Here is a 12,798-nt window from a genome sequence, read left to right as displayed (position 1 = left end):
ATCTGCTGGAAGAGAACAGCTTTGTTTCCCCTTTAACTTTGGGAACAGTAGAGGATGGTGTGGAAAAGATTGCCTGCAATACATGACTCCTTTTAAGCACTAGCCCTGAACAGATGAGCCTCCTCCCAACCCCAGACACACACTTTGGGAGAGATGAAGGTGATAAGCCACACTTCCGATTTACTCTAGAAGGGAAGACATTAATCTCTGTCATTAAACTAACTTAAAGCTTTTAGTGGTTTACTTAGTACTTTTAGGAATACAAATAGGAATCTTTGGGATTTAAAAAGTTTTCTCATAATCTAGAAGTTGGAAAAAAAGAAAAACAAAGAGTGGGCATGTTGGGGGAGGTTTTATTTTCTATTTTGCAGCCTCAAGTGCTTAGCTGAATGCTGGAAATGCACATGGGTGGAGAAATGGTCAGAGCAGCAATGGGAACGTACCCAGAACCATGAGTAGACAGCAGGCAAGCCGCTCTGCCAAGCCAGGGGTAGAGGTGTGAGGCAGCTGGTGTGGTAGAATATGCTGGAATCTAGTTAGAATTCCTGGATGCGAATCCTGTCACAGTTTGTTTCATCAGACAAATCACCTGCCCTTTTCTATTATTATTTTTTATGTTTTTGAGACAGTCTCACTGTTTTGCCCAGGCTGGAGTGCAGTGGTGCAATCTTGGCTCACTGCAACCTCTGCCTCCCAGGTTCAAGCGATTCTCCTGCCTCAGACTCCCAAGTAGCCGGGATTACAGGCATGAGCCACCGTGCCCAGCTAATTCATGCCTCAATTTCTTCATCTCCAGATTGAGGGATTTGTACTAGATTTTTTTTTTTCTTAGTACCTTTCAGCTCTAAAAAATTTTGAAATAGCATAATAAAAGGTAAAAAGAAAATGAAATTTTAATTGTAATATTTTCTGTCACAGCAGCATATGTATATTTGAAATACTGGTAACAATTGTAAGGTAGCATTCTCTGGTATTAATATTTATGAATATGCTCATGAACTTCTAAGCACCACACCAGACATACAGACTCTTTGCTTTAAAAGAGCATATACTTAAGGCATTGAAATGGATACAGCTATATTCATTGTCTCAATTGTCTTAGGCTATTATATTGAAAGATACATGTCAATTATAGGTAGGTAGGTAGATTTGCTGAAAAAACAGAAGTACTTGACGGAGAGTTAGGCCTGTATTCTATAAATTTATTAATGGTAGCCAAGTACATAACACAGGGATTTCTTTGAGATGAAAGGAGTGCTGAGGAAGAGAAGTGGAATTAATATTTGGATGTAGTATCGTGAAATTCAATGGGTAAAATAACCCTAATGTGAGAATAAAAGTCAAGGGAAAGGTTTTGAATAAGTACACAGGAAAATAGGCTAAAATTATTGAGGGGAGGAAAACTGCAATACAGGGACACAGTGTGCAAGAAAGCAAGCCAGGAATCTGCCTATGTGGTAGACCCAACCATTACTACCTGAACCCCCTTAGAAAAGCCTTTCCAGCATTCCATAACTCAGGTTCCTCGTTTATAGAGTGGGAAACTCATAATTGTCCTACCTACCTCACAGGGGTGTTGTGAGGATCAAAGGAACAGATGAATATAAGAGCACTTTCAGATGTGTAAGGCACTGTCATGTAACAAGTGGGGGAAAGACTCTGGAGCACGTTAGTGCTGGTGTGTGCCAAGCCTGTGGGCTGTTGACCATAAGGGATATTTAAGAAGGAGGAGGAAGAGAAGATGGCATTGCTAATAAAGGTTGTGAGACACAACCATAGGATTAACTGCCTCCTCAAATCCATCGTGTAAATAAGGTGCTACGTATACCAACTTCCCACCACCTTTGTTTTTCTGTTCAGTAATCCTGGTGTGGACAAATAAAGTTTTCACTTGTATGTAGTTACAGATCAGTCCACTACTTTGTGATGATGTCTGTGGTTCTTTGTTGCCTCCATTCTCTGCTTTGCTTTCTCCTCTGCTAAGTGTCTTGCCTGTCTGCGGCCCTTGGAGCTATATGTGCTTTCTGTCTTCAGAGGACAGCGGCCCTCTTTATACGGCAGTTGAGAAATAATTTTCCATTTCTAAGAGTTCTACAAATTCTGTAAAATACCTTTCCTGGCAAATTACCTTGTCTGGGTGGTAGACAGCCTACACATAACAGTAAAAATTTTTCTGGTTGACTTAAATTCTAAAGAAAACAGAACTAGAAAGTGTCATGCTGAAATTCTAATATTGGTGCAGAACCCACCATGAGCACACTTTATCTTTTTTTCCTACTCCTACAGTGTTTGGCATATAGTTAATATTAAATACTGAGTGTAGGAAAAGGAAGAAACAAAGAGTTTAATGGAAAGAATACTAAACTTTGTATTGAAGGTCTGGGTGCCAGCCAGTTATGCCATTAATTAGCTGTGTGACTTTGGGCAAGCTAGTTAGTTATCTCCTGTCCTATTGATATTTTAGGTGATAGAGAAAGAAGTATGAGGAACCTGAAAGTATTCCAGAGTCCGAAGCCAGATTAGTCCATTTTAAACCCCTTTTGTCTGCCTCTTAACAAGTTAAGGTCTCCAGATGCTCTGTAACCCTTCAGCAATTAGCCACTATTAATGTTCAACTTCTCTTATTAAACAAATAGAAGTCACAGCTCCTTGGAATAAGGGTTTAATGGAAGGATACTAGTCTATTATATCTTAATTTCTAGATGGCATTAAGCCAAGAATCAGAGATTTCTATCCCTGCTCAAGGGACAGAAGTACTGTGATCATTTACAAGATGAGTGGGAGGCCGCCTGGTAAAGTATGAATAATAGTAGTCTGATAGAGAAGACCTGGGCTCGTGTACTGACTCTGCCCCTTGTTATCTTATAAGTTACTGCCCCTCTCTGAAGCTCTTTTTCTCTAAAATAATACCTGCCAAACACACCCGACTTAGGTGTCGTGAGGATAAATTGAGATAATGTACATGAAAACATTTTGTAGTCTGCATAAGTTGCTTAAATCTGTTTATATATGCGTATCTATAGTACTCTGCACCTTTGTATAAACAACATTCATAGTTTGCTCAACCTTTTGGTTTCTGGAGTTGGTGTGTGTTCAGAAACCAAGCAACAAAAGATGGTCTTAGCTACTTTGTTTTGCCCTTAGTTTGCAACCTTCTCATCTCAGTGGTTAGGTCTTCAGAATCACAGGTGTAAAACTATGATATAAAATCATGGATATTATAAAAAGTCACCTCAAAATATATAGCATCTATTAATAGCAAGGCCAGAACACGAAAGCTATTTATTTTCAAATGCAAAGATCAGTACTTTAGTAGAATTACTATAACCCTTATAAATACTCCATTTCTGTCTTCTATAATATTTGAAGACTTAGTATTAAGCAGCTTAATAACTCTGTTAATATTTTAATATTTGTTCAGTGATATTGAGAACTGTAGTCTTCTTTAAACTTTATATCTCTACAATACTGATTTTAATACTTAGCTATCTTTATCTTTCTTTATGGACAGCTCCAATGATCCGCAAGCTCAGAAATACATCACGGAAAGTAAATGTTTAGTGAGTATGGTTCTATTATTGCTTCCCTGTTACACAAGAGTAATTACCAAGGTCATAACATGTAATGTTGATTTGAAACTTTGCATTTTTATTAAAATTTATTTAGCATAATTATACTTTATTTTATAGGTCATTGAAAAAAATGGGAAATTACGATATGAAATAGATACCGGAGAAGAAACAAGATTTGTTAACCCAGAAGATGTTGTCAGACTGATATTTAGTAAAATGAAAGGTATTTAGCAAAAGATATCTAATAGTTACCTTTAATGATCTTTTGAAAGTTGACCTTAAAAAAAAAGTTAGAGGTATTTTTAGATCCTGGGAGAAGCAGAGTGATTGAACAGATAAGTAAGGACATATAAACTGTAGACCTGGTTGGGGCACTAATTGACTATGTGCCCTTGATGATTTGCCTTCCCTGACTTTGATTTCCCTATAAGTCATATGAATGGATTAGGCCAAATAAGAGTTCAAAACCTATTTAGTGGCCGAGTAAGCTTGGTGAATAGTGGCACTTCAAAGTTGACAGTATTCTGTGAACAATAATTTAGGCAGATTAAGTAGGTCTGATTTTATCAGCAGTTCAGAGAAAGGCTCTGAGTTGAGTGATATTCTGTCGAACAATTTGGGAAATTCTGGAATAGACTGTTTATAAGGCTCCCTTCAGTCCTGTAATGATGTTAAGAACTTGGGGGATGGAAGGCAGTCTTTAAATGTAGAGAACTAACATTATGACATTGTGTCTTCACACATATGCGTTAGGAGCTTATTCTCCATGGAGTCAGTCTAATTTAGAAGATGGTTGATACTGAAGCCTAAGAGCCAGGCTCTTTGGAAAGCTGGTTCTGTGTCCAAAAGATATCACCAAAACCACCAGAAGTGCTGCATGATTTAAGAGCGCAGAGAAGAAAATTGACATGGGGGGCAAGCAAGTGAATTGGGAAATATGTTTAGTGAGATCTTTGTCATAAATTAATGAACCTCAGAAAGTATCACTTGTCATTTTTTTCTGTCATCAGAATTTTATATTTTTTAATATGCAGAAACGGCACATTCTGTATTGGGCTCAGATGCAAATGATGTAGTTATTACTGTCCCATTTGATTTTGGAGAAAAGCAAAAAAATGCTCTTGGGTAAGTATATGGGGTTTATCTTACTGGCTTAATTAAAGGAAATACAAAATCACTATATAGTAAAAGGTAACATTATATTTGAAAGTACCTTAGGCAATAAAATTGTATTTGTAAATAATTTAGTAAGGTAATGATCATTAATATATTTTTTTTTTATGAAATGCCAAGAGTCCGGGTTTGGTGGCTCACGCTTGTAATCCCAACATTCTGGGAGACTAAGCAGGGGCGGACCACCTGAGGTCAGGAGTTCGATACCCACCTGGCCAACATGGCAAAACCCTGTCTCTATTAAAATACGAAAATTAGCTGGGCATGGTGGTGCCGCCTTTAATCCCAGCTATTCGGGAGGCTGAAGCGTAAGAATCGCCTGAACCTAGGAAGTGGAGGTTGCATTGAGCCAAAGTCGTGCCACTTCACTCCAGATTGGGTGACAGCGAGACTGTCTCAAAAAAAAAAAAAAGAAATGCCAAGAGAACATAAAATTAAATATGGTGTACCCTCAGCTGTTTTGATCAGAAACGTTTTAAATTACCTGGTTAAATTGACATTTATGAATCTCTTTGCCTAGTTTTCTGTAATTAAGGTTTATGTGGGAATTACATGTGCAGTTTTAGAAAACATTTGTGATTATTTCTTCACCTTAGATCTTAATCTAAACAAAAAAGTTATAGTTTTTACAGGTCATTATGCAAATGTATTGGTATGCTTTTATGCCTTTGCTATGCAGGATAGAGTTTCATACAAGGTTCTGGGCATTGAAGTTGCCTCTGAGGCAGAGAATTGCCTTATTTACTTTTAAAAACTGAACACTAGATTAAAGAAATTGGAAAATTTCAAGTGTTTTATAAATTTGTCTTTCTACAGTTTTTGCATAGGCATTTTTTCTTTCAATAAATGTGTATTGATTACTGTTTAAGCCACACTGTATTGAAGGTTGAGTAAATAGAGATAAATAGGACATGGTTTCTGATGTCACAGAATTAACAAGATAATTATGATAAAGTGTGGCAAGTACTTTGAATGGGGAAGTTCTGGATAGCATGAAGACAGGACACCTGTCCTAGACTCTGAGAGCCCCAAAAGACTCTCATCTTTTGAACTTTTTTTTTTTTTTTACATGGACATTTTTGAGAGCTTTATTTCTCTTACTCAGTATATGTGCTTTTTGCTTGCTTTGTCAAGAATACGGGCTCTGAAAATTACAATTTTAAACAAAGTGATCTCTTATAGTCATTCATTTCTTGTTTTCTATATTCTTGCTTCTAAAGATCATTATACTTCATGTTCTACTTATGAAATCTTAGTAGCTTTTGTATAGAATCTTTAGCAGAGCATTTCTAAAAATGTAGACTTGAACATGTGATAAATTAAATTCATTGAAAGCAAATTGTTCACAGAGAAGCAGCTAGAGCTGCTGGATTTAATGTTTTGCGATTAATCCACGAACCGTCTGCAGCTCTTCTTGCTTATGGAATTGGACAAGACTCCCCTAATGGAAAAAGGTAAGGGTCATATTTGAAGTTTTAAGTTTTTTGAGTGCAGAAAACATTTTAGATTATAGCGATTATATCAGTAAAGATTATTATGTAACGCAGTGGTTCCCAACTTTTCTGGATGGAAAAACAGACTCTTTCCTACTTTTTCAAGTAGTTGAGAAAGATGTCCTAGGAAAGCACAGGAAAAACATAATGGGAGAGAAGATTGAGCTTTTATGCCCTTGTCATATTGCCCTCATTTTGTCCCTTTTTTGAGGGAAGATTTGAAAATTCTAGGCCTGGCCAGTTTCCAGCTTAAGCTACCACACTGCTGATTTTTCTGCCAATTCCAGTTATTAGACATGTTTGCAAATAATAGATACTGTTATATACATTTGACAGGGCAGGAGATGGGAAATTTAACATGAGGTTTTGAGACTTCTTTTAATGGTGAAATACTGGAACATACTTATCCCTAATATAGCTGTCAATATGTCTTAATAGAATAGATAGTCGTTCAACTTTAGAGAAGTTAATTCAGATACCGTGTTAATTTTACGTAATTGTTTCACCTCATTATTCGGATCTCCCAGTTAAGTAAATAAATATGTGTACACCATGAGGAAATTATTTTTAGAAAAATGTGAGAATATCAAATTATGAGTTTTAATACATGGGGAATTGGGAATTAGCTCCTAATTTTGCATATGTAATATATCTACAGAACATGCAATTGCAGTAGTAACTTGCATAATATTAACACATAGAATTTCTATGTTCAGTTCTCTTAAAATACACTATAATCACAAATCTCTTGATTTACTTTGAAAAGTTCGTGTTTTGAACTCCTTACTCAGAAGAATACAGTTGTATCCACATGACTAAGTAAAAAAGAACTTTGATTTGGATACAGAACGTCTCGAATCTAGGCTTGATTTGTCAATAAGTGACTATAGACAACTTAGTTACTCATCTGAGATTTTCCGTTTCCTCATTTGTAATTTAAAGGGATTAAACTAAGTGACTTCTGATATCCAACTTAGTTTTCAAATGTCATTCCCTGATAACTTTATCTTCTCTTGAAGCAATATTTTGGTGTTTAAGCTTGGAGGAACATCCTTATCTCTCAGCGTCATGGAAGTTAACAGTGGAATATATCGGGTTCTTTCAACAAACACTGATGATAACATCGGTGGTGCACATTTCACAGAAACCTTAGCACAGTATCTAGCTTCTGAGTTCCAGAGGTGAGTATTAATGGCCTAAATAATACCTTCTGATTGAGGTTTTCCTTCAGATATTTTATTTTTTTTTCCTAATTTATTTTAAGTTATCCTGCTGCAAAGCAGGATGTAGTTTTTTTCATTGCTTGGAAACTGGATATTTTCATACCTAGAGTTATAATGTCCTGTCCAGGCAATTCAAAGAAGCAGAGGCCAGGCTGCCTAGTGCAGTGTGCTTGGATTTTTCACTTAGTATAAAGAGACCATCAGATACTGAACTGCATGAACTTGGATTTTAATTCTTCATATGGTGCTCTTCTGTCTGGATAAAGGAGCGTATAGGCACTGAGGCTTCATTGCCTTCTGAACAGTTTTTAAAAGTTTGGCTCTGGTGAAGATTGCATTACATTATCTTCATATTTCAGTAAGTTATTGTCTTACGGAGTATTTATCTTAATTACTCATCTGCTGCTAGGAATATTTCAGTCTTGTTACTGGATATAATTACTCCAAAATTCTAACCCTTTTGGATGTTACAAAAGTCAAATATGTAAAGGTTATACTTTGGGTATTGCTGCTCTAAAAAAAAAAAAAAAGTAATTGAAATGGTATTTTAGCCAATTTGACCTAATTGGTTGAAGAAGTCTTGAAAAAGTCATAATGTCTCACTTGTTTGATAAAGATCTATACTGCTTTTTGTTATAAAATAGATGTTGTTTAAAGAAAGTCATTCATCACTACTTAGTAAGTAGTTTTAAAAATGAACTCATATTGGAGATAGTGGAATGTAATTTCACATATTTTGTTGTATGTGTCAAATTTATGTGAAGAAACACTTGTAGGGTTTTTTTTTCTTTTTAATGCTTGACAAATAATTTTATGACATTAAACAGTGATTGTGCTGTGATTATAAAGGGTAAAATAGGAGACTTTGACACAGTTACATAAATCTCCTTTAACCTGGAAAAGGGTGATATCTACTCTACTTTCTTCAGAGTACAGCCTATTACTACAATTACATAATGCAGCAGTTCATGGTTATGTAATATAGCAATTCAGAGTATTAAGGAAATTGGTACTTCATTTTTCTTGAGGTGACCCCTTTAATTGCACAGAGTGTTTTAGGAAAGTTTAGAGGGATTAGAAGAGAAATACTGAAATCTGGAATAAAATATTGTTTCACTAATTTATTATTTATTTATTTTATTTATTTATTTATTTATTTTAAGACAGAGTTTTGCTCTTGTCGTCCAGTTTGGAGTGCAGTGGTGCAATCTCGGCTCACTACAATCTCCGCCTCCCAGGTTCAAGCGATTCTTCTGCCTCAGCCTCCCAAGTAGCTGGGATTACAGGCATGCACACCCAGCTAATTTTGTATTTTTAGTAGAGATGAGGTTTCGCCATGTTGACCCTGGTTGGTCTTGAACTCCTGACCTCAGGTGATCTACCCACCTGAGCCTCCCAAAGTTGGGATTACAGGCGTGAGCCACCACACCTGGCCTGATTCACTAATTTATTATTGTTTTAATAAGGATTATCCAAATTTTAGTTACAATATTGTAAATGGCCCAGTAATTTTAAACCTCAAAGGCTATGTTTTTAATTTAGATCCTTCAAACACGATGTGAAAGGAAATGCGCGAGCCATGATGAAACTGATGAACAGTGCTGAAGTAGCGAAACATTCTTTGTCAACCTTGGGAAGTGCCAACTGTTTTCTTGACTCATTATATGAAGGTCAAGATTTTGATTGCAATGTGTCCAGGTAAAACTGAAGTTCAAAAAACTTTTTAAAAAAATTCCAAGAACATGTTTGTTTAGGTATAATTTTCTTACTTTCGGTTTTTGTTTGTTTGAGATTTATCAACCATCTATACTATCTTTACTTTTGGGGTCCAGTTTTTGTCAGACTAAATAGCTGTTACCCGAGTAATTACATCAGTTGTGATTGCTTGCCCTGTTATTTTATGGCTACAGTTAGGAGTGTGTGAAGGCATCCTAGAACCTTCAACCTAGATCCTACAAGTGATAAAGTACAAAGGGAGGAAGTGCTGTAGTCTTTGTGTTGCATATTTGCTAATAATAATGATACAGCCTATTCAGACCCCTCAACAACATAATAGGTGACTTGGAAGCATAGTGAAAATTTCCAAGTCTGCAGGATCTTATTTTTTTTTAGGATTCTAGTGACTGTATTTGGTTAAATTCTCTTTTCATCTGTTTAGTTTAGCTTCTTCATTTTCCCCAGGCCTTCATGAAGACTCTAGATCTGCACTGCCCAATAAGAGAGCCACTAGCCACCTGTGGCTGCTTAAATTTAACTTAATTAGGATAACATTAAAAATGCAGTTCCTCAGTAGCACTCGCTGCAGTTCAAATGTTCAGTAGTCATGTGGCTAGTGATTGGCAGAAAGGTCTGTTGGACAGCTATGCTCCAGATCTTTGAAGAAAGAGTTCAGGCTACAACTCAAAAGATAGAAAAGGCATTGCATTGAATTAGAATCTCTTTTTGGATAGAGTATGTGTATTTTCCTAGTTCCAGAATTCCTTAGGATTAAGCTTGTCCATGTCCTCGGTATATATCTGCTTTATTAATCAGTAATTAAGAAGGAAATGAAATTTATAATTTTTCATTAGGGAAATTTTTCCTTTGTCACAAAGATTTCAATCATAAAAGTATGCTTTACTATCTATAAGGATTATAGATATTAATAGAGAGATAACATTAATTTTTAAGCCATTCATCTGCATTTAAGAAGTTCTGTATGAAGATTAGGGAGTACATTTTTCATGACTATAAATTTTTCTTAAAACTTTGTTACCTGCCAGCATTCAAGTTCTCAGGGAGTACAGAGGGACTAAACTTATGTACAACATGGTCTCAAACTGTCAAGGAAAATCATTAGAAATAATTTTTAAAGTTTTAACATATAAAAATGACAGAAACTTTCAAATGATGGTTTGATTAGGTTCAATAGGTTTATTGTTGGGAATGCTATATGCTGGGTATGTGTTTTTAGATTTTTTATTTTTTGGAAGCTTATAAGTAGACCATAAGCAAAATGGGCTTTCACTTGAATTTGATTTTATCTTCATACATATGTAGGTGAATGACCTAGACCCTCCTCTCTCCATGATATTGCACCACTCTTACCTAATACCTTATTCTGATGGTAAACCTGTCATTCAGAGAACTATCATATTAAGTTTTGGCATTACTCTTCACAAGAAAAGGAAAAGTGATACTTGTTTGATTGTACTGAGCCCTGTTTTGTCTTTCTCTTGTTTCTGTGTCTGTGTGTTTCTGTGTGTGTGTGTGTGTGTACAGAGCAAGATTTGAACTTCTTTGTTCTCCACTTTTTAATAAGTGTATAGAAGCAATCAGAGGACTCTTAGATCAAAGTGGATTTACAGCAGATGATATCAACAAGGTAATGCTTTTACAATTTTCCTAGTTATTTTAGGTATAGTTTCAGACTTGGAATTTAGGAAATAGCTCTTGGTACTGAAAGAATATTTTTATGCATTTAAGTATTAGATTGTGTTAATGAATAAAGAAAAATTGATGAAATTTTGATTAATGGCTCTGGTGAACTCATTTTTATATATTCAGTTTCCTGGCAAAACAGAATAATTCCTTTCCAGTGTATTTTTTATATGTAAGCATAGACAGAGAGATATTTGAATACTTACTCTGTGCCAGGCACTGTTTCCAAGAGTTCTACACATATTAATGTGTTGAATACTCAAAATAACTCTGAAGTAGGCACTATTATTTATCCCCAAGGTAAGCACTATTATTTATCCTAGTTTTGTAAGTGAAGGCACCAAGGTACAGAGATTAAGTAGCTTCCTGAAGATCACATGGTAAGTAGTAGAGCCAGGATTTAACCCAGTATCATTCCTGTGTCTACTCATAACTAGTATACCAGGCTGCTTCCCGCTCCTTGCTTAGGAACGTACTTTTAGACTTTCTAAAAAATTCAAATGTTTAGTATTTTCTTTTTTTCCCAAAATTATTTCTCTTCATTGAACATACTCTTTTTATCCATTTAAAATGAGCCAGGTGCAGTGGCTCAAGCCTGTAATGCCAACACTTTGGGAGGCCAAGGAGGGAGCATTGCTTGAGCCCAAGAGTTCAACACTAGCCTCGGCTGTTTCATAGTGAGACCCTGTCTCTACAAAAAAAAAATTAGCTGGGCATGGTGGTGGGCGTCTGTGGTCTCAGCTTCTTGGGAGGCTGAGGTGAGAAGATCACTTGGGCTCAGGGGATCAAGGCTGCATTGAGCCGTGATTCCTACCACTGCACCCCAGCCTGGGGACAGAGCAAGACTCCATCTCAAAAATAAAATAAAAATAAAATGTATATGATTTTTTAAATTTTCATTATTGAAGAAGTAAGTATTCATGTAAGAAAATTCAGAAAATGCCAAAAGGCAGCTGTATTTCTAACTCATGTAACTTGTATGCATAGGTGTGTTTGCTAGCTATAGTTTTGTGAATTTTTTTAATAACAATTCTAATTCTGTATGTACAGTTTTGAATTTTGCCTAATTTATGTAATATAACCAATTCTCCCCCCCCCACCATATTACTGTAGTCTTTATAAACACAATTTGGAATAGATTGCTAATGTCCTAAAAAAGGAAACGCACTGTAAATTTTTCACTGTGGTCCTGTTGTAGACACCTGCGTTTGGGTTTTTTCCTCCCTTGTAAGGGAATGATGCCTGTCTTTATACAGAGGCATTTATCATATTTAGGATTATTCCTTAGAGTAGATTCCCAAAGTAAAATACTAGGTCAAGAATAAAAATAGCTTAAGAGTATTTTTACCTCAAATTACTTTCCAAAAGAATTGAATTAACTAATATTCCCATCAGCAATATATAACAGTATACATTTTACTATAGCCTTGTTGACACTGAGTTATAGCATTTAAAGATAAATTTCCAATTGACTGTTGAAAAAAGATCTTTTCACTTTATATTTCATTGGCTACTAGAGGATTTTCTTTTTCCTTTTTTTTTTTTTTTCTGAAACGGAGTCTCGCTCTGTCGCCCAGGCTGGAGTGCAGTGGTGTGATATCTGCTCACTGCAAGCTCCACCTCCTGGGTTCATGCCATTCTCCTGCCTCAGCCTCCCGAGTAGCTGGGACTGCAGGTGCCAGCCACCATGCCTGGCTAATTTTTTGTATTTTTAGTAGAGACGGGGTTTCACCGTGTTAGCCAGGATGGTCTCAATCTCCTCACCTCATGATTCACCTGCCTTGGCCTCCCAAAGTGCTCGGATTACAGGCGTGAGCCACCGCACCCGGTCAGAGGATTTTTCTTAAATATTTAATTTTGTGTCTCCTTGGTGTAAATTTTTATCTCATATTATTTGCCTATTTAATCATTTAAATC

General features: G+C 36.0%; 1 protein-coding gene across 2 annotated transcripts in view; it reads left to right on the top strand.

The window, feature by feature from the left end:
• Positions 1-12,798, top strand: part of HSPA14 (heat shock protein family A (Hsp70) member 14) — a 39,796-nt gene that overhangs the window by 7,906 nt on the left and 19,092 nt on the right. The window contains exons 4-10 of one of the 2 annotated variants that reach the window (XM_023223158.2): positions 3,512-3,560; positions 3,690-3,795; positions 4,607-4,697; positions 6,095-6,199; positions 7,258-7,419; positions 9,004-9,159; positions 10,723-10,825. In XM_023223158.2, coding sequence (XP_023078926.1) covers positions 3,512-3,560; positions 3,690-3,795; positions 4,607-4,697; positions 6,095-6,199; positions 7,258-7,419; positions 9,004-9,159; positions 10,723-10,825 — 772 coding nt within the window. Of the gene's footprint in view, positions 1-3,511; positions 3,561-3,689; positions 3,796-4,606; positions 4,698-6,094; positions 6,200-7,257; positions 7,420-9,003; positions 9,160-10,722; positions 10,826-12,798 lie in introns of those variants that run through there. The other variant, XR_002733885.3, reaches the window with a different exon arrangement.

The sequence above is a fragment of the Piliocolobus tephrosceles genome, chromosome 9 (assembly GCF_002776525.5).
Source record: "Piliocolobus tephrosceles isolate RC106 chromosome 9, ASM277652v3, whole genome shotgun sequence".
NCBI classification, from domain to species: domain Eukaryota; kingdom Metazoa; phylum Chordata; class Mammalia; order Primates; family Cercopithecidae; genus Piliocolobus; species Piliocolobus tephrosceles.
This window is presented reverse-complemented; position numbering and strand designations above follow the sequence as displayed.